The 27,707-nt window shown below is 33.1% G+C and overlaps 4 protein-coding genes across 6 annotated transcripts; all 4 read left to right on the top strand.

The window, feature by feature from the left end:
- The first annotated feature begins 1,372 nt into the window (after positions 1–1,372).
- On the top strand, positions 1,373–2,739 carry LOC111393802 (protein YLS3-like). The gene is made up of 3 exons (XM_023019512.1): positions 1,373–1,747; positions 1,824–1,919; positions 2,485–2,739. Exons 1-3 carry the CDS (start codon positions 1,378–1,380, stop codon positions 2,598–2,600), a joined length of 582 nt encoding a protein of 193 aa, XP_022875280.1. The 5' UTR covers positions 1,373–1,377; the 3' UTR covers positions 2,601–2,739.
- Positions 2,740–3,343: 604 nt separating this feature from the next.
- LOC111393803 lies at positions 3,344–6,756 on the top strand. The gene is made up of 2 exons (XM_023019513.1): positions 3,344–4,018; positions 6,275–6,756. Exons 1-2 carry the CDS (start codon positions 3,539–3,541, stop codon positions 6,329–6,331), a joined length of 537 nt encoding a protein of 178 aa, XP_022875281.1. The 5' UTR covers positions 3,344–3,538; the 3' UTR covers positions 6,332–6,756.
- Positions 6,757–12,296: 5,540 nt separating this feature from the next.
- LOC111393804 lies at positions 12,297–16,077 on the top strand. Its single transcript, XM_023019514.1, has 2 exons — positions 12,297–12,854; positions 15,786–16,077. The coding sequence occupies exon 1, from the start codon at positions 12,384–12,386 to the stop codon at positions 12,846–12,848; it is 465 nt and encodes a 154-aa protein (XP_022875282.1). The 5' UTR covers positions 12,297–12,383; the 3' UTR covers positions 12,849–12,854; positions 15,786–16,077.
- Positions 16,078–23,108: 7,031 nt separating this feature from the next.
- On the top strand, positions 23,109–27,479 carry LOC111393805 (F-box/kelch-repeat protein At1g55270-like). 3 transcript variants are annotated; one of them, XM_023019515.1, is made up of 3 exons: positions 23,109–23,404; positions 24,771–24,860; positions 25,973–27,479. In XM_023019515.1, exons 1-3 carry the CDS (start codon positions 23,342–23,344, stop codon positions 27,218–27,220), a joined length of 1,401 nt encoding a protein of 466 aa, XP_022875283.1. In that variant the 5' UTR covers positions 23,109–23,341; the 3' UTR covers positions 27,221–27,479. The 3 variants fall into 3 exon arrangements, with proteins under 3 accessions (XP_022875283.1, XP_022875284.1, XP_022875285.1); XM_023019517.1 differs by having other exon boundaries at positions 23,317–23,404; positions 23,593–24,860; XM_023019516.1 differs by lacking the exon at positions 24,771–24,860 and having other exon boundaries at positions 23,114–23,404.
- The last annotated feature ends 228 nt before the right edge of the window (positions 27,480–27,707 follow it).

Genomic DNA, 27,707 nt, shown 5'->3' on the forward strand with positions numbered 1-27,707 from the left:
TTAAATTAGGAACGAATCACAGGTTTTCCAAAAAGAGCCGATTTAACAGGTTTTGAGACAGGTTTTTAATTAGAGGTTTTATAAGTTTAATCAGATCGATTTTGATCCCAATTCCCAATTTTCAAGTTGAAACAGTCGAGCCGGCCTAGTTTTTAAAACATTGCTTAGCGATGTAAGTGATGGAGCACAACCCATTACAAGGAAGAGAATTTTGAGAGAGCCCGTGAGAAATTATTCACAAGACCTTAAGATTATGACTGAAGTCGAAACTACTATAAATATGAGGGTAGTATAATGCTGGCGAGGGACAAGATGCATCACCAAATTAAGTGCCGATTGTGATTTTCAAATCTCGTGAAACAAAATGTAATAAAACATGTGACATTAAAGACATGAAACATGTTACCGTATTCATATCCAATCAAAACCCAACAAATTAGAAGGCATATCATCGAAAATTATGTTTTTTCTGATCTTTTAATATAATGGAATTTTATTATTTTAATTAGTCACAGACCAACAGGTGAAGCTGTGATTTATGAGTATTTAAACCTACTCCAGACTTTGTGTGACCATTAACGTCTTCTCACATTAATAAATTTCTGTAAAATCACAGATAAGTCAAAAAATAGTCACGGGCGTAAAACAAATATTTATGATTGTAGTTGCCATGAAGTCTTATTGTCACGGGATTGCAATTATATTCTTTTTCGAAGACATGCAGTCTCATCCTAGAAAACAAATAAAAGATGAGTTAATCAGATGAGATAGTGCAATATAATATTACGATGGTCAAAATAATTTGTGCTTACATCTAGAGCCTGTTCGGGAGTGATTTTGAGAATTGATTTTTTGACTGTTAGGGAAAAAGTGAGGTCCACCTGTAAGAGAAGAAGTCAAATATGACGGCTGTAATAGTAAAATAACGGTCAAAAAATCAATTTTTTGGGTGAAAAAATCGGGCCCAAACAGCCCCCTAATTAAGTTACTCGATTATGAAGGCTTTTCAAGTGGTTGACTTTTGATAGAAAAAAAAATCTAAATCGCCTTCCAAGAAGATGATTTCGATGAATATATTTTATAAAAGAATAAATTTTACTCGAGAAAAATAGTGAATCTTGAAAAATCATATATAATTTTAAGAAACGAAAGAACTTGATATACTTAAAATGTCAAGTCTTTATAATGTAATTTTACGCCAAAAAAAAAAAAAAAAAAAAAGTGTTAGAAGAGGATTTTAACCTCTTATCATGTGAACTCTCGATCTAGATAGGCTAATAATAAATTAATATAATTTATTCCAGCTACCCCATACCACCTAAAATTATTAATTCTTTTTATTATAGTTAAAAATGTCATAAAAATGCATATAAAGACATGGGGGCATGCATCTCTCTCATTCTATCCTCTCTCTGTCTACATTGCAAAATGGAGGCAAAATATGTATGCATTTCGTTCTTCATTTTGTTTGGTTTTGTAAGATCAGATATAGCCAAAGATAGAGACCAATGTGCAAATCAATTAGTAGGTCTAGCTACATGTCTTCCCTACGTTGGAGGTGAAGCTAAAGCTCCAACACTCGACTGTTGCACCGGCCTCAAACAAGTTCTTCATACGAGCCCCGAATGCATATGCATCTTGGTTAAGGATAGAAATGATCCGAGCCTCGGCCTCAAAATTAATGCAACACTTGCATTAGGCCTTCCGACTCGATGTCATGCGCCTGCTAATATATCCGATTGTCCCGGTAAGTACACATGTGAGTGTTGTATATGTCACTATAGAATGGAATAATTAATTTAAGTATGTGTGAATTGATTCAGCTCTCTTGCACTTGGCACCAAATTCACCGGATGCGAAGGTATTTGAGGATTTTGCAAGAAGTGCCAAGAAAAGCAATAGTACTACAATTGCCCAAGGTAAGAAAAAGAACATATATAGTGATAACGAGGGTTTTTCAATGTACCCTTCAATTTAATCTTCACAAATCTTGAGCGCAAAATTTCATAATGTCAATTTTACCCTTTTCGATCAGGATGAGGTGGCGGTGAGGTTTGGGAGTATGAAGATAACATCTGGATGTTAATATTGGAGGGTATAAAAATAAAAGTGAACAAAGTATGTGGAATTGAATCAAAATCGAGTCAAATCTAACTAGTTGTTTCACATCGATTCTCAATACCTACTTCCTCTCGTATCCACTTCTCTAATGATTTCAATTCTCATTTTCTAGCATGTTTTACGAACTATAGCTCCAAATGGATCTTATTATAAGAGTTTCTATGACAATTACCTATTTGTAGTTTAAAGCTCCAAATGAAGTTTAGTTAAAGAAATATTCGAATGACAGTTGTAGAAAGAAGAAAAGCAAAAAAGAAATCAGGATTTCTTCTTGTTTTTGTATTTAAAATTTTTAACATGTAATTCTTCTCTCCAAGATTAGCTGATGTAAAATTTCTTTTTCATTTTTGTTCCCTGAGATAGTTACAGGGAATTCCACTAGCAAGGGAGCAAGCGCTGATGAAAAGAGCAATGGGGGAAAAAGGAGAAGTTTAGGGCTCTTGCTTACAATTGTGCTTTATATTTTGCCCAATCTTTAATAATTTAATAAGACTTTATGTTTATTCTGGTTTTCAAAAATTATTTATTATGCCATTAATTTGAAAATAGAGAAAATGTCACATTTATTATAAAAAAATTTCATAGAGAGTGCTTTTGTAAGCTGCCATGTTTGTGTAATTGAATTCATATATCTATGTTTTCTATGTATTTTTTACTCTCTCTTTTAGTTTACTTTAACTCCATTTGATTAATTTTGAAATGTTGCCCAAACTATTATATTAAACTTCAATACAAACAATAGACTGCTAAAAATAAGGTAGGTAAAAAATAATATTGATTGCACAATAATGATCTACTAAGCATTTGTACTCATTTTATATTAAGTATTGATAACGTGTCATATATATCTGTCTATGGATAAATTTATGATGAATCTCAATATTTGAATTAAATTTAAAATCCGACAATGAATGTATGTGACACGTAATCTACCAGTAGATATATATGACATATTATCAGTACTTAACATAAAATGAGTATCAATATTCATTAGGTCATACCTATACATACCCAAATTTCATATACTTGTATTTAGATTTCGATTTTATTATACAAAAATTCAACAATAAAATTACGGTGATACACTTTTATATTGTTCGAATAGCAAATTAGTCTTTAATATTATAAAATTAGGACTACTATTAGAAAATGTTTAATTTTTTTTTTATTTTTTTTGGGTTTATCGTATATTCAATTTTATGAAACTATTTTTTTTTCCTCGTAATTTGAACCATTGTATAGAAATTCTCAAATAAGAACCATGAAAATTTTGATAATTTTCGTCGCTAGGATCAAAGGTGGTAACTTTCTTCAGAGTCGAATATGATATTCCAACAATAAACTCAGGACCGTCTCTCTCTCTCTCATAATCATTTTTCCTTGAATCAAAATCAAACCACTGACTTGGAAGAAATCAATGGCTTTGAATTCGAAAACCCAGCAATGTCTCCTATTCCTCCTCCTCCATAGTCATATTGCCGTCAAATCTTCATCCCCAATTCTCTCCGCCGATCCGCCAACTCCCGAACCAACAGTGTACGAAATCCTCCCCAAATTCGGCCTTCCGAGTGGACTCTTACCCGACTCAGTCACCTCCTACACCCTCTCGAAAAATGGCGAATTTGAGCTCAATCTCAAGAAACCATGTTATATCAAGTTCGATTACTTGGTTTATTACAAGAAAAAGATCACTGGGAAGCTGAAAATGGGGTCGATTACCAATTTGAAGGGCATTCAGGTTAAGAGATTCTTGTTCTGGTTTAATGTTGACGAGATAAGTGTTGACTTGCCGCGGACCGATAGTATTTACTTCAGTGTTGGGATCATAAACAAGAAGCTCAATGTGGATCAGTTCCGAACTGTTCGTTCTTGCAAAGCAGATGCCCTTATGAGACAGGTTATTAGTATATTGCTGGTATTAATTGTTATATGAATTTTTTAAAAGAAAATTCTGATCTTTTATGCCTTTTGTATGATAGAATAATGGTCCTAAAAATTAATCCTTTTTGACGACTAGCCATTTGTGAAACAACCTCGTTTTAATGATTTAATTTTCATGTAAGTGGATAGAGATGAGACTTGAACCAGGACTTATAGTCTAGTAGCACAATCAGTCCTATATTCTAGTAGGATGACCAATCAGCTTACTTAAACGTTTAAGCTTTAAGCGGTCAGAAGGGGCATAAGTTTATTTGTCTGAATTTTGTCTTGAGCATTATTTTCATATTCATCTGTCCCGGTTGAATGTCTGAGGTCTGTTCATTTAGTAAGATATTTCATGTGGAAGTTCAAAATTCGTGTAGTTTGTACGTAGGATTTCAGTTTCGTTTCTAAAATAATTTTGAGAAGCATTTGTCTCTAAACATAGAAGGTAAATTTCCTAAAGATTGGTCTGCAAATGAGGGGTTTGCAGCATAAACATTCTTGGATAACGCCATCTCCAGCGCTGTACCAAAATTTGCACCATTTTACATCAAATTTTGCACCAAATCAAAATTCTTCTCCAACCATTACACCAAATGAATAGTGATTTATTATTTTATTCATTCTTTCGATTTTTGTCAATGTATTTATTTAAAAAAATTATTTGTTTATTTTATAACTATATAAATTACTAAATTATTCACGTATTTTATATATTATGTTAAATTGACAAAAATAATTGATTATATTATTAATTGTTGATAAACAATTTCATTAAATTTACAAAAATAATAAACTTTAATAATATAAACTTCACGTTAAATTAACAATTACGTTAATTATTATTGATTATATTATTAAAAATAATAAACTTTAATAATATAATTAATAGTATAATTAATTATTATTTTTGTTATCATCATCATCATCATAATCATTATCATTATAGAACGAAAATGACACAAATACCCTTAACTATTATCTTTAAAAAATGAAAAATAAGGGCAAAACGGACATTGCACATTTTGGTGCAAAAAAGGGTTTAATGAATAGTGTTGCACCAAATATGGTGCAACACTATTCACTTTACATTATTTTGCACCAAAATGGTGCAAAATTTGGTGTTGCATTGAAGCAACTTTACACCAAAAAATGGTGCAATGATATGCCCTATTGCACCAAAATTTGGTGCAAACTTCCTCCAACCATTGCACCAAATTTTGGTGCAAAATGGTGCAACATGAACAGTTTCTATTCATTACACCATTTTTTGCACCTAATGGTGTAATGTCCGTTTTGCCCTTATTTTTAATTTTTCAAAGATAATGGTTAAGGATACTTGTGTCATTTTCGTTCTATAATAATAATAATAATAATTAATTACACTATTAATTATATTATTAAAGTTTATTATTTTTAATAATATAATCAATAATAATTAACATAATTTTTAATTTAACGTAAAGTTTAATTCGTAAAGTTTACGTTTAAAGTTTAATTTAACGTAAAGTTTATATTATTAAAATTTATTATCTTTGTAAATTTAACGTAATTGTTTATCATAAATTAATAATATAATCAATTATTTTTGTCAATTTAACATAATATATAAAAACACGTGAATAATTTAGTAATCAATATATTTGTTAATTTAATGAAGTTATAATTTAGTAATTTATATAGTTATAAAATAAATAATTTTTTTAAATAAATACATTGTCAAAAATTGAACGAATGAATAAAATAATAAAACACTGTTCATTTGGCGTAAGTTTTGATGTAATGGTTTGAGAAGAATTTTGGTTTGGTATAATATTTGGTGCAAATTTTGATGCAACACTGGAGATAGCCTTAGAGGATCAAAATTTATGTCTATAGTTATTCACTGTTCAGCTAATTTGGGAATTTGATGCCAAGGTCGCTGCTAATGTTTGATAATATTGGTGGAAATATTGATTGGGAATTGCTTTGTTTGGAAATCCATGATGAAAGGGTTTTTAGGTGGAATTGGTGGGTTATGTTGATTGTGAAATCCTCTAGGCTTTTAAGCATTACTGTTAGGAGGAGGCTGGAGTTGGATTCTTCAATTTATTTGGTGCGCTTTGTTTAGTCTTTCTTTTCTTGGTTTTGGCTGCTGTTTTTTTCTATCTGTGATGGCGCTTTATTTTGCAATGACTTCTTTTGGGCTTTGATTATGATCTTGTGGAATTGTTGCATTTTATTTGGTTAGGCGGTCGAAGATGGTGGTGGCAACAAGGTTGAAGTAGGTTTACTATTCAGTTACTGATGCCACTTCCTGCCTCATTTCTAGCTGCCCACGATGTGTGTTTTATCTTGGGGTTAAGTTGCTTGGCCACCAATTAGTCGCCTGTTGGGTGCTTTGTGTTTGGAGAATTTGCTTTACCATTAAGCTGGTGGTCATTTTCTCTTATTTCTCTTGTTCTGCTCTTTTTGATTGTTGGGATCTCCCCAATTGGTGACTTTCTGGGCTTATTATCGTTTCTGTGCTGAATATGGTGTTGTCCTTTGGGTGGTTTGGTTGGCGTTGTGGGCTGCCTTGGCTCTTTTCTTAATTTGTTAAAAGAAAAAGGTCCGCTTGTACTATTTGTGTCATTTACTTGTTTAGTATTGAAATTTGCATCCAATTGAATTTGGGTTTTGTATAAGTTGATTTGGAATTCAAAATTTGGTATTTGAATCTATTAAATCTAGATTTACAGCATTTGCCTCGGCCTTATCTTCAGCAGGACACATGGTGTTTCTTTTTTAGCCTTGTTTGATTCTTCATTTTTACTAAAACTCATTTTTTTCAAAACTCATTTTCAACCACACATTTTCTAATAAAATGATTTTACACGTAAATCAGAAACTTTTTCTTATTTTTTAAACCCATATTCTCAAAAAATACTATTCCAAAATACAAATTTCCACCCAAAATGGGGGTTAATATGCCACATCATTTTTATGGCATTACATAAGCTAAATTGATGGATGCTAGTCATACATTATAATGCATAATACAAACAATCCAAATAAAAAAATATATTAATGATTAAACATGTCTACATGCTATGGAAAGCATACACAATAGCTCAATATCTCTCATATTGTACAATGTCTTGCTTTGTATGGCAACGAATCTTTACTTACCTCTAAACTGGTAACATAATGAAATGCTACAAGTGCAATGGTTCTTGATGCCCTAATTAAGAGTCCGTTTGGTGCAGATTAAAATCTGATTTTAATTTAAGTCAAAATCAAATAATCAATATTAACCACATATTGCACGGGTTCCACAACTTTTCAACCACGCATTTCAAAACCTTCTATCACAATCTTCTAAAAAATCTAATTTTAATCCCCGCCAACACCCTCTAAGTAAAACCCTGAATCAACAAAATTAATGTATGCCCAGATATCCAAGGGCCAAGATTTTCGAAATGAGTCACTTTTAAGTAATTAAGTCAAGTTTCCCCTTTTGTGCATAGGTTATTATGTTTGGCTATGCATGACTTTGAATTTTTACAAGTCAATCAGAATATAATTTTTGAAATAGTATCACTAACCAATTAACTAACAAACAAAACTTCTTTTATAAATAACATCTTACTGTTGCATCAAAACATATAAATGTTGACTAATATGGCTAACAGTGAACTTGGTAAAATGAAATCGTTGAATAATTGAAAAAGGGGATTATTCCGGAATACATATTTAATGCTAAAATTACGCATTGAACTTTTGGTAGTAGATCTATATATAATTAAAAAAGTGTTTGTGATCGTTCCTGAAGAAATGAAAAATATTTTTACTTTTCAATTTGTGATTTTTCCTTTTCACTCTGGAAAAAAGTCTCTCTCTATTTTAGAAATCTTCTCAATCATCAAAGAAACCCTCAACCATTATTTATATATTTAGTCAAATCATCAGGCCACTTAAACATCCAAGCAATAAGGATAAAGCCCAAAACATCCAACTAATGAACTTTTCTTCCATTTCATACGAATTCCCCCCTTTCTATTTTGGGGGAAAAATGAAAAAGGAAAAAAAAAAAATCAAACTTTTGTTATAACCCAGATTTGTTGGTTAAAATCCTTCAATTTGTGTACTATTTAGTTCGTACGCCATTAGAATTTATTAACAAAAGAACCTTGGTCAAATAAAAGATTTATCTCTACCAAGGTTGCTGGAAAAAAAAAAATTTTAACAACTTCCAAATGCTAGAGTCGAACCTCCTTTGTCTTGCGATGATGTTGGAATTAGGATGCAGGTAAGTAGAGATGTGAAAGATAAACAGAAGGAAAATAAGGATTTGGTTGAGGTTGTGCATGTGTGTGTTGGCTCTGGGTTTGGGGGTGATTACGGGCTGAATGTAGGTTTGAGATGATTTGCGATATGTTTTAGATATGATAAGTTAGTATGTGGGAGCTAAATGGTCAGAAGTATCCTTCCCAATTAATTAATCAATCTTAAATGACCAACAACCCCCTTCCTTTTTCCATCCCATAAACATGTACAAGACTTGGGCTATAATGTACTTGCACATTTCAAAAGTTTAGATGGCGCTGAAATTTTTATTTTTATTTTATTTATTTATTTATTCCATTATCAGCTACTATAATAATTTTCCATCAATATGCAAAAAGTCAAATCTTAACAAAGAGGCACGACTACATCTCATTAATCAAAATGAAAATCCTCTAAATCATCATTATCATTATGCTTCTATATTTTCTCAAGACTCCAAATTTTGTAAATTTCTACACTATCGTGTCCAGGCAGCGGGCACATGTATTTTAATGAAAACCAATCATAAACTGAGTCAACAACAACAACAACCACCCAACAATGGAAATGAACCATTTATATCCCATCCTTATTCATAAAAAATGTGTATCACATCAAATAATATAAGATGATCATTAACACACAACACATGAAATCACGGGCATGAATTGAAGGCGTATGCGCAACACATAATGAAATTCATGCCTCAAACATAAATAAAATGTGATGCATAAATAAATAGGAAAATGCCCGTTTCGATGGAAATTCATCATTTTTGTGTAATGCATATGATTTATCATTATTAGAACCGAATTCTCATTGATTTTGTTGGAGAGGATCAATGTCTCACTTAAGTCAATAGGTTGGGTCACTTAAGTGGTGTAGTCGAACCTAATTGGTTTTATGTAAGATGAAGTCCGATCTTATCAGTGATATCAGAGTCATGGTCATTGGATTGAGCCACAAGAGCTTCATGTTGAGGGAAAGATTGTTGGGGGGCAATAGTGTCATTCTTAGGTTCGCCTAAGATGTTGGTCAAATGCCTAAATGGTTTAGCCTTCTCTCTGTGGACACCAACAGATTTTTAGAAATATTGTTTTTGTTGGTGTGCGTTTGATGTTATTACTTTGCATGGCTTCAAAGTTGAGTGACTTGCTCCACTGAAAACTCATCTTTTGGCCAAAGAAGATTACTATCATGTGCATGCTTCTATATGTCTATAGAGCCTCCTGGTTTTGAACTCTAAGCAAATGATTTGAACTTTTTCCCTTGAAGAACAAAAATGAGTAGAATCTGGTCCGTGTTCCAGAAACATAATGGAAAACTTTTAAATTGTAGGCTTGAATTAATCCTTTTTCTCTATGCATAATGATACAGACTTCACAAATAGGGAGAATACATGTTTATAGAAAATAAATTTCTGCAATATCCATGATTGGCAATATATTTAATATTCCCGACTTGACCGTATGTAATGAGTTTCAACTTCTGTTACAATTCTATTGACAAAAAATAGTATAGAGCTAATTCGGTATGCAAAAGAGAACTTAATCATCAAATGGAATCTAATAGGTTTTTTAACTGTACGACTTTATGGTGATTTCCTTTTAGGAGTCCAAACCATACCAAATGGTGATTTTGTCGTATGAATAATATCATTGAACTGCTACATGGCTGGGTTGTTACTTTGCAATAACACTAGTTTCTGCATTTTTGCACTATAATATTTGATGGTTGTGTTTCGTATGACGACTAGATGACACTATCGGAGGGTTATGTTTTGTGAGACCACTAAAATGTCTAATTTGTCATCTTGTTTTTTCTTCTATCATTCATGTAAATATGTTGATCAGAGTTGATAATATAGGATCACAAGGCCAGAAAAGGAAAAGGTCATAAAAGCAAATAATTCAACCCCCACCCCCAAAAAGAAAAAATAAATAAATAAAATAAAATAAAATGAAGGGCTAGACTTCTTTGAAGATGTTCGAATGCTGCTGTTCCTAACCATATAATTGTTACTTGTTAGAGATTCAAAAGAGGGTAAAAAACAAACGCATGCATTTTGGACTTGTAGACTATTCTCGGTGTAGTCCCCAAACTTGGTATCTTCTGGGTGCTGAGTATTAATTTGGAATAATTTCTAATCTCAATGATGTTGCTATATTGGAGGAAGTAAAAACAGACACACGTAGATATATAATGGTCGTTGTCAATGTGAGAGATACTTAGCCTCTGTTCAATTTTTATAAAAATTAGATTTTTAGTATATTTTGATAAAAGTTGTGAGTGTCATGAAATGTGTGGTTGAAAATAAGTTTGAAGATGAATTTTAAGAAATGGTGGCTAAAACAGGGACTTAAACTCACTGTTGCTGATTTTCACTAAGCCCCTGTTTGGCCTCCATTTTTTCAAATTAAAATGGGTGTAATAGTATTTTTTGGAGAATGAATGGTTGAAAAGAAAGAAAAAGTTTTCGGCTTACGTGTAATATTATTTTATGGAAGATTGTGTGATTGAAAATAAGAGGAAGAAAAATGAAATTTAATTTAGTGGGGGCCAAACAAGGGGTTAAATTTGAGAAGTATACATGCAGATCTTACTCTTCCGAATATTTTTGTCTTTCACTCTGCACCAAAAAAAAAAAAAAAATCCCCTGACACTCCTTTATACAGTGGAGGAATTTAGGGCGACATAGTCCAAAGAGACAAACAGTGTACTTAAGTGCCACATGATCTGATATGTGACCATAAAATTGAAAGACTTGAGTGGATCATTAGATGCCTGCTTCTTTTGAACGTTAGTTGTGCTCGAGATTCATTATATTGTTGATATTATAAAGGCGATTCACTTCTAACCAAGACTGAGCTGAGTAACTCGACTGGGTCTTTTATCCATGTCAGCCACTGTATTTTGTAATTTTAACAAAAATAACCTGCCTTCCCATAATTATAACATTGGTCCGGCTCTCCTTGCTATCTGAATTTGCTGATTTTGTCATGCAGTTAATTCTTTGTTAGTTCTCCCTGTAATTATGATAATTTTCTTTTTGCAAACAGCTCCAGTCTCCTATGGATGATATCCCGATGCTTATTACCGAGTAGTGCATGGTAAATATGTACGAGGAACAGAGGGAAGTCCGGATCTAACCTGAGAACCCAATGAGTCGAATGGTACAGGAGTGCTATCATGCTAGTCAGTCCCCGTTTGGCCTCTATTTTTTTGGAAATGAAAATAGATGGAATAGTGTTTTTTATTTTTATTTTAAATAAGTGGTTGAAAAAGAATGAAAGAATTTCGACTTACGTGTAAATTATTTTATGAAAGATTATATGTTTGAAAATAGGAGAGAAAAAAATGAAATGCAATGAAATGAGTGCCAAACGGGGCTGAGTCTGCGTATTGATAGAATAAAGTTAAATTAATTGAAGGTTTAAAGTAAGAATATGCATGATGAAAAAAAAATGGAGTTACAAGTGTAAAAATGAGACAAAAAAAATGGAGAATTTTTGTTGTAATTAAAATATGGTATGAATATAATAAATTATTTTTATTAGACTTGAAATCCTATGAAATACCCCCTAAATATACTACTTTGTGTTCTATTTCATCTCTACTAATACTCCCCAAACGGAGATAACTGTATCACAAATCAAAGAAAAATTTCATTGTTGGACTCCAATGTATTGCCTCATTCATTTGTAAGTTGGTCCCCATCTTCAAAAATGAAGCAAGTAAATCTTTAAATTTTCAATAAAAATGTAAATATGTCGCAAATACTGCAAAATGAATAAAGTCTCTCGTCTTTTCTGAACAAACTTGTACTCCTCTTTAAATGTTAATGACTTACTTAATAACGAGCAATAAATTGGGGACCCGTAGTGCAATCATGTCTGAACCAAAAGAAGACACCATACCACCATACCAACTACTAACCAATAACCATTAGTATTCTCTACGTCTATTAGCTCACCAATCATTGACTCTACCTCTCTTCCTAGTTCCTACTATATAAACAGATATACATACATACATCTTCCAGTGTATTATCAATGGAAAAGCTAGCAATTTTCTGTCTCTGCGTTCTCTCTCTAACCGTCATCTCTTTTTCAGCCACAGATGTCCATGACCTCCTCCCATTATACAATCTCCCAAAGGGTCTTCTCCCACAAAACATCAAGTCCTATACTCTCTCCACCGTTGACAGTTCCTTCACCATTGAGCTCAGTTCACACCCATGTTATGTTAATTTCAATGGTCAATCTGTGTACTATGATAGAATCATTAAAGGGAAACTGGGATTTGGGAAAGTTTCTGAAGTTTCTGGGATTCAGGCTAAGAAATTCTTCTTATGGGTTTCTGTTACTGGGATTGATGTTGACGAAGAGAATGGGATGATTGAATTTTATGTGGGTGCTCTTTCGCAGAAACTGCCGGCGGACGAATTTGAGACTATCCCAACTTGCAAGGTTAAAGGGATTCAAGATTCTTTCTCTTATCTGGAAGCATCGATTTGAGTTGAGGTAAAAGTTGCAGTCTTTATTCTTGAATTGGCTTAAGAATTGAGTCTTTAGGGCTTACAATGTGTGATTGCGTACATAAACAAATGCTTTTTTGTTTGATGATTGGATTTGAAAAAGTTCTTGGATTGATAATGTTATCAGGTTGAATAATTTAATTGTCTGCTGATATTTCTGGTTAATTTTTCATGGTTTTGGATTATGGATTGTGTTCACGAGTTATTTTTGTATTTTGGATTCATGTGTTTATACTTTTACTAAGTTGTCCTAATCTTTTAATGTGTCGTTTTGCAAACACAGACTGAGAGGGGTGAGATTACATAGTGAGTGATTGAGGCAAACAATTATAAAGTGCGCGGTTCTAATACAATTTTGGATGTCCAATATACTTCTGAATAAAAGATTAGTCTCGAGAGCTATGACTACAAAACCCTAAAGAATTGGGGCCTACCAACCTCTTTGACCTTATTGCTCAGGTGGATTCACAGAAGAGGGGATAAGAGTAATGTATGATTAAATTCCACACACTCGAACAATCAACTGGCTAAGATGATCATATTCCTGCTTAATTTGTTAATTATTTGATCAATTTTGTTGGGATGATTTTGTTATAGATCATGAGTTGGCAATTGTCATGAACTGACTTGGATACATGATTTTACATTTTCTATAATTTTTTTAAAAAGCCAAGTGGGGTTAGGAGTTTCGAGTTATTGAGTTAGTAGAGGATTAGTGAAGGTACTACTTCCACCATTCATTAGCAGACTTATTCAACAAGATCTTGATTTTCAAACATTGATACTATTATTAAGTGTATTGCGTATCGACTCCATGGATTTAATGAGGTCTTAAATTCTCAAAAATGTATCGAAACCGGTGCATATCTTGAAAGTAATGGAAATGTAGCTGTAATTTTGAATCCAAAAATTGAGGGCAGTTTAGAAATTAATATTATCGTTTCGGGTCTTCTTCTCCAGATGTATTATTATGTCAATGGTGAAATCATATGACTGAAGGTTGCTTGACATGGTAAATATCTATAATACTCACAGCACAACTCCTACAAAATCATGTGCATTCCGTGAGTCCAAGTCTAAACAAGGAAAGTCCAAAAGATGATTTTCCTCTTTTGGCGATCGATGTTCTGGTGGATAATGCTATTGGACATGGGATGCTGTCCTTTACGGTGCAACAAGGAATTTCGCTACCTTACAACAGTTAGAGTTACTGACACCTACCCTGTGCTAGAAGGTCAAAAGGAGAAGTGTTAGCTGCTTTGAATGGAAACCTGGTAAGCAGTGGCAATAACTTTAGCTGTCCTAAGGTAATGAAATTCCTTGTCATAGGAGTAACAAACGGGAGAAGAATAAGATAGGTTGTCTTTCGACTAGTTTGTAGTTTGAATATAGGCTATTTACTTTTTATAAATCCTATGGTCTTGTTTGTTGTAGATATTTTGAGTTAAAAACTTCTCTCATTTTATTGTTTCAGGTGTTCAATAATCTAAACACTTTATTTTACTCTTATGCTATGTCAACATGGAAAAGAAGAAATTGACTCTTTCAAAAGAAACCCATCGGGAGGAGCTTGTTCTAGTTATTTATAATATTTAATCCACCTTACCCATAGTTGGAAAACACAAGTTTAGTTATAGGAAAGAAGATGAAATGTGAATGTATATGATTAAGTTGAAGATTAAATTAAAATAAGTGTGTCCCCTCTCTAACAGTGTATATGATGTGGTTAAACAAAGTGCTAGAGTATACTTGAATTCAAGTCTTGCGGTAAGCGGTCACCCATTAATGAAAAGTGTGCATATGCTGGACTTTTAATTAAAGATTAATCAGATCTGAATGTGAACGAGTATGATGAAAACTAAATTTAGATACAATTATGTGTTCCCTATTTAATAACTCGAGCTTTTAGATGACATGTTGAATACAAATAAAGCTGCACTTCTATTTTTCCTTTCCTCGATGGGGGTTCGGGGAGGAAAGAAATTGTAAGGTCTCTGATCAGATGTGAGCCCTTCCACAGCCAACACATCTCAAGTTGGGCATCGTATAATGAGAAACCTATGTTGTTTGTATCAAGAAGGGTATCCCAGGAAGTTCATTTTATAGATAGTCTGTCAGAATCTTAAAATTGATTTGACTTTAATTCTGATTACTATCTTGTGTTTCTTCTGCATTCAGGTTTGACATAATTGTCTGATCAAATTTTTATTTTTATTTTTTTGCGTAAAGAATTGGAAGAATATTTGAGGTATGCATTTGAGACATGGCAGTAAGTAGTGATATCATTCGTAGAAGCTTCTAGACTAAAGAAACCAGGATGTAGTCTTTTTCCTAGTATATGCTCTAAGTTCAGGCATCACAAAACCTGTACAAGACATAAAAGCTCCTAATATTGAACTAGAGAGAGCATCGTCTCCTCCATGGATCCATTCATTTGTGTCGAATTTACATGTCTAGTTTCTTTTCTCGGGTAGAATGGATAGTATTGAACTATATTAAGAACCCGTTTGGCAGGGTTTCTGCTTCTTGTAGAAAAGCTTACTCTAAAAATTTTTGTAACCAGATAAAGCGTTTCCAGAAAATTATTTAAATAGATTAAAAAGCAATTTTTTCGTCTCAAAAGTAGCTTTTGACTTTTCAAAAGCCTTGCCAAACTGGCCTAAAATATTAGATATAAGTTAAAAGATGTTGTTTACTATGATCTCTAGTCGTGTTCAACAATGTGTTTCAAAAAAGTACTTTATGTTTTCCGGCTTCCATGCTTCACATACCATTTTGTTGCTCTAAATGCTGGAGCACAGGATTCAGTTTGATATACAGTGCTGCTACTTTTTTTGGGCGTCTGATAGAGTTTTAAGGAAGCTGAACTTGATAAAAGAATGACAGCGATTGACTCATGCCTTGATTTTCTCTACAGGTGCAAGAAAAATTTAGATGATGCAATGCTATTCATTCAGTATGAAGCCTACCACGATCATTGAACCGTCTACACTTTTTTACAAGGATCAAAGAATAGACACAGAATTTATAATTTTTCTTGCTTATTACAACGTGATGTTGAGTGCTAAATGTAATACTATTGTGATTTTACGAAAACATTAATTGTACTAAATGGGCACATTGGATGCTGGAAAGTCAGTCTCTCCCATATTAAAGTGATGTGAATTACTCCATACCTAAATAGATTTGTTGAGAAATATCTTATGATATTAAGACGTTTGGCTTCAATTTTTAAACATTCATGTTACTTTTTATTCATACATTTTGAGAGATCTTACAAGTATTATTCACTTATTGAACACTTATTTTTTATCTAATTATAATTTAAAATTCATTTATATACACTTTTCAAACTTGAACTATTGTAATTAATATCTTTTAATTGAATTTTTTTCTCAATTTTAAAATAGGATTTTAAATTAAAGTCTAAAAATAAATTTGCATATGGGAGCAATGTTCTAAAAAGTGTAGGCGGCGCCAAGGCATCGCCACAGAAACGCCACATTATTATCTTTAATTTTATTATCATTATTTTTATTTTATTATTATTATTTTTTTTAACAATTCTTTCAAGTTAAAGCTTAAAGGCTGATTCCTTCCTTCATATGTCTTAGATTCAAAACGACCGCCTGAAGCTTTGAGCAAAGGAAAACTTTCAAAAATTTCTATCTATTTTTTCATTTAGTATTTACATTTGAAACTTATCCTTTTATTTGAAAGTTTGAAAAAATGTATAAAATTCCTATAAATTTATTTTAGATGTTTGATAGGTATTATTTTAAATTATTAAATAATTTTTGGCCAAATTGTCGCATGTCTCCCATAGCAAAGCTTATTTAACAGTTTTTCCTTGGGGTTTTATGCTGTGAGCTTTTAAGGTTACTTCCTCCTCCTTTCTCTTGCTTCCTTTTCCTAGTTCTTTCGCCTCCATTTTTTTGGTTCCCTAGTACATCGAGTATATTCAAATTATTTTTTCCTGTTTTATAAGTGATTTCACACTACAATTTTTAATACAAGTCTTTTGGTTTACATGGAATGGATGTAGGAGCGAGAACATGTTTTGAGATCATTCGGAAGTGGAAAACTCCAATTTTGGTCGCAACAGATGTGGCAGCTCACGGTCTTGATATCCCCATGTTGCACCCGTTGTGAAGTTTGATCTTCCTAATGACATTGACAATTACATCCATTGTATAAAACGCACTGGTCGTGCTGGTAAAACAAGGTTGGCAATTAGGGCTGGGCAAATCTTCCGATCCGAACCGACCGAACCCGAACCCGAACCCGAACCCGAGGATTCTTGTCAAATTAAATACCCGAACGAGTATCTGAATTGAGAATTGACGGGTACGGTTCGGTTCTCGGTTCTAGACCAATAACCGAAAAATCGAATAAGAATCGAATCTTTCTAATTTTTTTTATATTGAAAAATCAAAATATTTTAATTTTAATTTTTTCTAAACAAATTAATAAATTAACAATTTCTAAATCTAAATTTTTGGCCCAATAATTTGTTTCATTTCTAATTTTTTAATTTTTGGCCACATTACCCATTTTATTGTTTCATTTCTTAACTCAACAAGATCCAATCCACTAAATAACTCTAAACACCTACACTAAAGTGCATAACGTTGTCTCGACTCTCGCACTCACTCTCCTAGTCTCGCTGACATTCCAAAACCTATACAATCGTCGGCTAATGCTGTGACCTCCGATTGAAGCTGCGACCTCTGCCGACCGAAACTTTGACCGTAGCGATCATTTGAATAAGGTAGTCTATTAGTCTATGACATTCCAAAATCATTGAATGTATCATTAGTTGTATTTATATAATGTTGTTATAAATGTTAAAAAATTTAATTATAGTATAGAACCGAACCCGAACGGTTCTATAATTATATTTGGACCCGACGGTTCCATTTACTAAATACCCGAAAATTTTGGTTCGGTTCGGTTCTAAAGATAACCGAACTGAACCGTCCCCCACGCCACCCCTATTGGCAACTGCCTTCTTTAAAGAGAGTAATGCCTCGTTAGCTAGGGCATTAGCCGATTCGATGCAAGAAGCAAATCAGGACTTGCTTGGCTATCTCAATTTGTAGCTCAAATCAATCTTCCTATCGGAAAATTCGTCATAGGGGAAGACGATATGGCGGTCGTGATTTTCGAAGAGATGAATCTTTGAATAAAGGCGGTATGAAACTACTATGGTAACCGCAATGTCAACTATAGTTATGACTGTTAGGTTTAATTGTAATTAGCAATTCCGTGAACAAAAAGGGTCAAAGTGAAAAAGTGTAAAAGTTGAGGAGTTTGGTGCAATTCTGTAAAAGTGGTTGGTAGGTTAGGGTTAAACTTCGAAACAAGGAAAGAAGAATCGCAACATTTTTGCCTGCTTCTCGCCAATACACTACTCGAGCAGCAAAAACAGAATGGATGTCTCTAGCTTTTTGCCAAGGCCTCGCTCGAGCGAAAGGCCATTGCTAGCTATTCGTTGGACGGTCGCTCGAGTGCTAGTGTTTCTCGTAAAACCTACTTTGCGATTTTCAAGAGTTTTAACAAGTCCAAACTACCCAAAACGTCCCTCACATAAAATACCTGCGTCGTTTCACAAAAAAACTGGGATTACTCATTGTAAAAACACACTTGCACTCTTCAAAAACATACAATCCATCCTCCATTGATTTTGGTGATAGAAAAACATTAATACTGGAAATTCAAACACCAAAACCAAAAACTTTTAGAGAATCTGGCAGAGGTGAAAGATCAAAGAAGGGGAACGGAGTTCTGGTTGTTGGAGACCAAAGAGTTCTCGAAGAATCCATAGGAGATAGACGAGATCAAAAGTCTATAGTTGGTGCAGGTGCACGCAATCCAAGAGGACTTTGGGAATTGTAGTACATGAGGTCGGAAAGTACTTGTGTTGTTCGAGCTTGGCTATACTGTATAAGTTGTGTCCGTTTATAGTGGATGCATACTGGCTTATGATCAGAGATTTTACCCAGTTGGGGTTTCTCTGTCATAAAATTTTCTGTGTTCTTTACTTCCAACAACTTATTATACTATGGTAATAAACATAGGGTAGATTGCATGTGAATTGGATTGGACTAATTAATAATTGTAACTTGTTGCAATTGTTTATTGAATTTGCTTAAATTCCGTGCAAACACCTATTCAACCCCCCCCCCCCCCCTTCAGGTGTAGTTTGGGTTGAATTGTGTAACTTTTAATGATGTTTCCAATGCATATGGTGAAGCTTATGGCCCTGTCATGACTAGTGCATGGGACTAACAACCTTACATTTTCATACCTGACTACTGCAAATATTGGTCATGTTAGCAAACTTGTCGTTTTTTAGCTCGAGGTAATCAAACCTTTCCAATTCCTTTATTCGTATTGAAGTTGTTCGGCTGTACTTGAAAAAGTCATTCAATCTGAGGTGGGTTTGGTGGGGGTTAGATATTGCAGTGGTTATATGATTTGAGATGTGAAAATGCTGACGAGCGTAGGCGAAATAACCTTTGTCTTTGTGGAATGTATTGAAGGGCATTCTAGTTGTACATCTCACTGGTTTTTGGATGTAATTTCTTTTGCAGATTGTTATCTTGTGGTGCTGTTGTAAATTGTGATATTCTAGAATTAGGGTAAAGATTCTTCATGGTATTCATTTTCTCCTTAATTTTTTTTTTCTTATATTTTGGAGATGGATGAAAAGTCAAGAGCTTAGTTTATCCCCAGTTGAATGGATCCAAATCGTACAATATTTATAATATATCATCTTGACTTGTACATGTGTAATTGCCTATTTTCTATCTTAACTTAATTGTTATTTTGCAATAGGTCATTTCAGTATACAATTAACAATTTTCCAGTGGATTAGTTACAGAGAATCTGTTTAAGTTTGCTGAGTATGAATGTTCAGTTGTGGAAAATCTTGCAATTATATTGTTATCTTTTTGACCCATGAATTTGAGGTGTAGGTATCAACATCAGATTAAGTTTTATTTTTAATGAGATTGAAGGGTCTGTTTTGGCAAAGTTTTTGAAAAGTCAAAAGTTGTTTTTGATGTTAAGAAGTTTTTGAACTTGCTTGGATAATTTTTTATAAGTGCTTTGCTGGATTAAAAGAGCTTTTTTCGTACAATTCTTGTATAGTAAGTAAAAGCCTAGCAAATGAGCATTGGTTTAACTACTTAAATCTATTTTCTTCATTTTGATCTATTAGTCGATAGTCAATACTTTTACGGGATTGTATAGTGTCTTTGAAATTATATGCATCTTCTAGGATTTATAATTAAAATCATTTTGATTTCCCCAAAAAGGGGGGTCATTTTGTGTGGTGTATACTATATAATTTAGTTTTTTAAATAAAATAATAATTGACTCCAAAAGAAGATAAGGGAAGAAAATTGTTAAGATGCAATAATTTATGTCGTGGGTACAAGAACTCACATCATATAATTATAAGAGTCCTAAAACTTGATGTCATGTCTTAAATCAGCTGCTAATCTACTTCAGTTAACTATAATTGATTGTACTTTTAATAAACTAGTTCGAAATGCGTGTATTGCACGTGATTTTAACATTATTGATTTATATTTTATGTGTTTTGTTGATACGAAATATTTTATATTGCATGCATATTTGACTTGAAAAGAAGAGTACAGCGGAGCAATGTTCTAGTTATTTCTATTTTTATTTTTATTTTTATCTTGAATATGTTATAATTATGTCATTTTTATTACTTTATGTATATGTTTTTAATATGTCCCCTTGACAAACAAACTAAATTCGTTTACGGGCTAACACCATAGTTTTTTATATAAATGTGTAGTAACATACTTGAACTCGTCTTTTTAGGAGCTCCAGTATCATATTAAATCATTTTGCCTAAAAGTGTGAATTGATATAGAAACGAGATATTTAGTTATTTGCATATTGTCTTTGATGGAACTTGTCATGGCAATATTGGATGGAGTTATCTATGGTGATCTACTTGGTACAAAAGCTTAAAGTTAAAAGATTGTTTGTCGAAAAAAACTAAATTGACCTAAATACAAATTTAAGATTAAATTAGGGACCATGGGTACAATATTTTCTTAACACACCACATAATACTATGAAAGCAAAGGATTTCTTTGACCTTCTACTATATTAATCACTAATGAATAGTTTGCCCCCAGGGCACATCTCCAAGTGGTAAAAGGGGAGGGTGGAGAAATTCAATTTTGCTTGAGGCTGCTGCGTCAAGGGTTCGAATCCTGAAATATGGATTTGGCTCTTGGCTAAATGCAAGTGTACAAGCAGCCTTCCACCCTGTACCCTTGGAGGCATAACCTGCGATTTACCTCCCTCACGATTCTCCAGGGTAAGGGTGATGGGGGACCCTTAAGGTTAGGGTTTAACCTTTTTTTTCACTAATGAATAGTTTCCATTAAACAAAAATGGTATTTGTAATATCACTATATGAAAAGTACAAAATATGTTTACTCTCAATATGCATTCTATTTTTTTTCTCTTTATAATCTGCAACTTTCATTAGTTGCATGTACTTTATTCACCTTTATTTTGAAGTAGACTCATCTTATCACAAAATTTGATATATCGAGAAGATGATAGTCAATTCAAGAGGCTGCAAATTTTTCTAATTCATAATCCAATTTCCTTCCCGGGTCTCGTTGGTACTGTTAATACGTTGTGATGTTATTGAAAAGTGTTTATCAAATACGTATTATCAATATTCAATTAATTGGTCAAGGCTATCGACAAAAAAAATGTATGACTATGTGTATTGTACTCTAGTTTTGGTACATAAATTATGATCTATTTGTAAACAATTATCCCTTATGCGGATGGACGAGATTGACCAAAAATGTGTAATTGATATCAATAATTACAATGATGTAATGTAGCATTTTTTTTTTTTTTTTATGTAAGCAACTAAAATATAATAAATTTATATTTAAATTAAGTGTAATGATTTTCATAATAAAGTAATTAAATAACAAAACAAAGATTATTTGCCGGCATAATTATTTATTAAGATATGTAAATTGGTCCCTACAATACTGTTGTGCAAACAAAAAGGTTTTCCAATGGACAACCCCCGTTTGGCCTCCTTTAAAATCCATCAATTTAATTTAAAATTTTATTTTTCATATTTTCAATTACACAATCTATAATAAAATAATATTTCACGTAAATCAAAAACTTTTCATTCTTTTATAACCATTCATTTTTCCAAAAAACACTATCCCCCATTATAAATCTAAATACTATTCTTTTACCCCGTTTGATTTGACATATCAACCTAATATCTTATTACAAATATTGCAATACGAGGGAGTTTTTGTCACCCATTATTTGGAAAGAATGTATTATGAAATAGTGATTAATGTTAAAATATGCGGTTAAAAAAAAAGGAAATTTTTTTTGTTTACGTGTAAAATTATTTTAATGAAGAATATGTGGTTAAAAATGAATATTATGGAAAAAATAATGGAAAAGAATGAGAGAAAATCGATGACAAACAGGGCTGAGTAATATTTTTTAAATAATTAAAAAATAAGCTAATGATAATTTAGTAGAAAGTTCGATAATACCGTTACAACAAACATTAAAACACTAACGGCCTAGAAGCAACAAACACAAGAAATAGGAATAATTTACGACTTACATGCATAATACTTAGAAATGGATTTACAAAATATTTATAACTTCTACAATAAATATAATTGTTATTCTAGAAACATTTAACTGTAACATATTTCATAACAATCACAATATTAAAAAAGATTTAATTAATTTTAGACCCAAAAAAAATAAAATGAAAAAAGAATACCCTTCTATCTCTTTCACACGCATCTGGGCCCAGTTAATCAATGCAAACATTGAAAAAATTGAGGTTTCTTGTCTGCAACTAGACTCGAAATTGTCTTTTTCGCAGATTACATAATTATATTAAACAATTTAATGCATTAATTATCTAGATACCGTTTGGTAGCCATTTTTTTCAAAATATATTTTTCTTTTTCTTTTTTTTAACTACACATTTTTTATTAAAATAATATTACACGTAAATCAAAAAATTTTCCTTATTTTTCAATCACATATTTTACATAAATTTACTATTATAAAATATATTTTTACATAAAAATGACTATCAAACACCCCTAATTTGTGATAGCCATTTAGCCTTAAATTTATATTAGAGAAACAATCAAACAAATCTACTGTTGGTATCTGTGTGTATATATACATGTCAGTAACAAAAAATTTTGCTACCTGTTTCTTGTTTCCATATGGGGGCTTGAAAATTTACTTTGCCCTATATTTGAACTCAAATATTTTTATTTAAACCAATTATTCTTTTCCTTTAGATTTCAAGATTTTTAGCTTGAGTTTCTTGATCTGAGTTTCAAGAAAAGGTGCAAATTTGATTTATATGTATATGATAAGACATTCTTGATATTTATGGAGCAAAATATTGAGAGGTCTTCATATGCAAACAGGGGTTTCAGAGTTCAAGCTCCACTAGTGAGTTTTGCCTGATCTTTGACCTTTTTCAGCGGTTAATTTCTTCAATTCATGAGCTTTTGGAGATGCCCAAATGATTTTTTTTTTTGATAAATGTGCAGTTTTTGTGCAATATTTCTTGGTGTTTTAGGAGCATTTATTTTGCATATTTTTTCTTGAATTCTGAATTATGGTTTCTATTTTCATAGTTTTTGAAGATACTGGGTAAATGTTCTGTTGAAGGTACAATCTTTAATGGTAATCATTTTGTTTTTGTTTTGTTTTTTGACTTTGAAGTTTGAACTCTCAATATCATTACTCTTGTCAAAGCAATTTTATTAGTTGAGATGAGTCTTCATACATGGTCTCTTTCTTATCTGTTTTGGATGAATAAAATACAGTATATTTACCATAGGAAGATATTATTAGCATACTTGGTAAGAATTATTAGATTCCACTAGACAGTGTTAAAGAAGAGAGGACACTACAATCTTATTCATTAAATTGTCCAGTTTTTTCCAATGCCAAACATATACTATATGTCTATAATGGGACGTAAGGATTTACTATTCCTCCTTTGATGTAGGTTTGATTTTGTGGACAATGTTATGAGTGCAATTATTTCGATTGTTAACTTGTATATGTAGCGTAGGCTGCCACTTAACATTAGCAAAGTGAGGTCGTGGCGGAGTGAGAATGGGGATGGTGGGAGGTCATCATCGGTGTTTCAAAACTATTTCGACTCAAATTGAATGCAGTAGGCTTTTTAGAGCCAATTAAAAATTTGACAGTCCCTTATTTGAGTTTTATTGATTGGTTATACTTGCCTCATTCAATGGAGCATATCTTGCGTAAGCTTTAAAAAACTACCATTTACATGAATGATAAGATACCAATGGAAAAAAGAGTCTATTGAATTTTCTAGTAGATATAGTTATGGATTGAACGAAGTAGTAGATGGGGAATCATGTACTCGACCCCAAATTTATTGAAATAAGGTATAGTAGTTGTCGTTGTTAGTAAGGCTTAAGCGCAAGACGCTAATCGCAGTTGTGTGTCTGGTTTAACTGGATATTTTCTATGGGCCTGGTTTCTGCTTGTTAAAGTGTTAAGATTTAGTCAACACATCCTTTTTGTACAAAAATTAGTCATCGGTAGATACCTCAGTTTATTTTAATGGGCATGTTTTAGTTTTTACTCTCTTTCTAAATCTTTCGATAAGTTCTGGTTTCTTTCTATTTGCTTCTACTTCAGCCCCTCCAAATGTGCTCCTTTATTCTTCTCTTTTCAACACATCGTGTTAAACAAAGTGTGGCTGTTTCTTGAGAACTTCACATCTTGAATTATTCTTTGCAAAATTTGAATTACCTCATGCCCATCATGACAGATTGTGAGGAGCTTAATCATACTATGTACACTTCCTAGATCCAAGACTAACCTTCGTGCAGTAAGGTGGACGGGGATGGTAACATGCGAGGTGATTTCTATTAATATAGTCTATTGGCATTCCTATACGCGTTAGATCACTTTAGTATTCCTACTGCACAAAGGACTAATAAGAGGGGCTATTTTTGACTGACAGAGGGGTGAAGAAAATTCGTTTACTTCTTCTCCAATATAGTGAAAACCTGTAGCAGCAAATGGAATTGGCTCTCATTTTAAGAGTGAAACATTATAAACTTGTGTGTGCTTGCTCGTTAAGTGATTGCTTAATAATTATTATTTCTCTCGAGAATAGGGATTAGGATTTAGTCCATAACATAGTGAAGTTCTGGCTCCCTGCCTACTTTCTTGCACAGGAAGTGCCATTTTACTCACGGTTAGGCCATGGGTTCTAATATAGGTGTTGTTACAAGATTAATAGCTAATATTTTTGGAGGAAAAAAGGCACTAAGCTAAATAGAACTAAAAACTTAAAAATAAGAAAGAAAACAGAGAAAAGAATGAACTTATATGTCACAGTTACTCAGTAGGAATATAGGTTTTGCACACAAACTAGGTGAGACCACAAGTGTTAATTAGGCAAACTCTATGATCTAAGTTCCAAATGCATGACAAAAGAACAGATCTTGGATTACAAAAAGAAATTCCCTAGTGCCGTTTGATTGAATTCATTAGAATTACCCTGATTTTCCTGCTAGAATTATGTTGTGGAGTTTGAAGTTAATGAGAAACATACAGCAAATAATAGGTGTTGGCAATTCTTGAACTAATTATTGCACAATTCTTGAATGAACTCCAAATTGGTTATTGTGCTTATTGCTGGGTGAAAATTTTTATTAGCAGCAGACGTGTAGGCAGCATGTGATTGACATCCCATCTTCAACTCAATTACTCAAGGACATTAACTGATTATGATGAACAACTAATAATAAAACGATTCCTGCTTTGCCTAAACTTTTTGATATAAATTACGGGCCAAAACTGTGTACAGCATGGTATACGAAGATCTGGAATTATATAGAGTAAGAGGAAGTAAAACGATGGATGAATCGTCTAGTTGCTTGTAGCCTCTGTATTTCGTGTCATTAATCTTCCATAAAGTCTGGGTATGTATAACTTTATATCATAACCTGGGATATTTTACAGGTTGATTCTGTATCATGCTATTGCAAGGTTGAATCAGGTCTGAAAACAGTTGCTGGAGCAAGAAAATTTGTCCCAGGAGCAAAGCTTTGTATCCAACCAGATATTAATCCTCGAGCACATAAAACAAGAAGTTCCTGTAGGGAGAGGAGAGTGCAGCCACCTCTCCTGCCTGGACTTCCTGACGATCTTGCAATTGCTTGTCTAATCCGTGTCCCTCGTGTCGAACATAATAAGCTTCGTCTAGTTTGCAAGAGATGGTACAACTTGCTTTCTGGGAACTTTTTTTATTCTCTCCGAAAGAGTCTCAGTATGGCCGAAGAGTGGGTGTATGTTGTAAAAAGAGATCGCGATGGACGGATTTCATGGCATGCCTTTGACCCAATATACCAACTGTGGCAGCCACTCCCACCTGTTCCCGCGGAATACAGTTCAGCCATTGGATTTGGTTGTGCTGTCCTTAGCGGTTGCCTCCTCTACTTATTTGGAGGAAAAGATCCATTAAAGGGATCTATGAGACGGGTAATATTTTACAGCGCTCGAACAAATAAATGGCACAGGGCACCGGACATGCTTCGTAAACGGCATTTCTCTGGTTCTTGTGTCATTAATAACTGTCTTTATGTAGCCGGGGGAGAATGTGATGGGATCCATAGAACTCTTCGTTCAGCTGAAGTTTACGATCCCAATAGAAATCGCTGGAGTTTTGTAGCTGACATGAGTACAGGAATGGTGCCATTTATTGGCGTTGTGTACGACGGAAAATGGTATTTAAAAGGACTCGGAGCTCACCGGGAGGTATTGAGCGAAGCCTATATTCCAGAAGCCAATATATGGACTCCGATCAATGATGGGATGATTGCTGGGTGGCGCAACCCGAGTATCTCTTTGAATGGGAAGCTTTATGCTCTTGACTGCCGGGACGGGTGTAAGCTTCGAGTATATGACGAAGCAACAAAGTCTTGGAATAGATTTATAGATAGCAAGCTCCACCTTGGCAACTCGCGTGCTTTGGAGGCTGCTGCTCTTGTTCCTCTTAATGGTAAGCTTTGCATCATGCGTAACAATTTAAGCATCAGTATGGTTAACGTCACAAAACCTGATAAACGAACGGAGAGTAATCCGGATATTTGGGAAAATATTTTCGCTAAAGGGCATGCTCGGAATCTTTTCACAAATTTATGGTCGAGTATAGCCGGACGAAGTGGGTTGAAGAGTCACATTGTGCACTGTCAGGTTCTTCTAGCATGAAATGGGCATTTGAAGCATGCTCCATTTTCCTTGTCTTTTAAGTACAGTATTTTCGTTCGTCGAAGATTTTCACTGTTGTTTATCGACACTTTTTAGGCTCTACTAGTTGCGTTCTTTTTTTTTCTTTCAACTTGAGGTTAAATGAGGAAAATTTGTTTCATGTTTCTTTTGGGATATCCATTGTTTGAATTTTTCGAGATTCTTTGTGAATATAATCGTCTTTGTTTACTAATAAATCAAATTTATGTATCGAAATTCACCTGCTTGTGCATATTTATCAGGTGATTCATGTTCAACTTCATATCAGATTAGGCATAAGTCTTGAAATCGTCTCATTATTGTTCATTTATGAGTAGTGTATATTTGTCAAGCCTTTAATATAATATTGCTCTTAACGTGGACTATCATACAATACACCATCCAGAGCTCACTAAAAAAATTTGTCACGTAAGCAAAATAAGAAGTGTTCTCAATACAATATGACAGT

The sequence above is a fragment of the Olea europaea genome, chromosome 4 (assembly GCF_002742605.1).
Source record: "Olea europaea var. sylvestris chromosome 4, O_europaea_v1, whole genome shotgun sequence".
NCBI lineage: Eukaryota > Viridiplantae > Streptophyta > Magnoliopsida > Lamiales > Oleaceae > Olea > Olea europaea.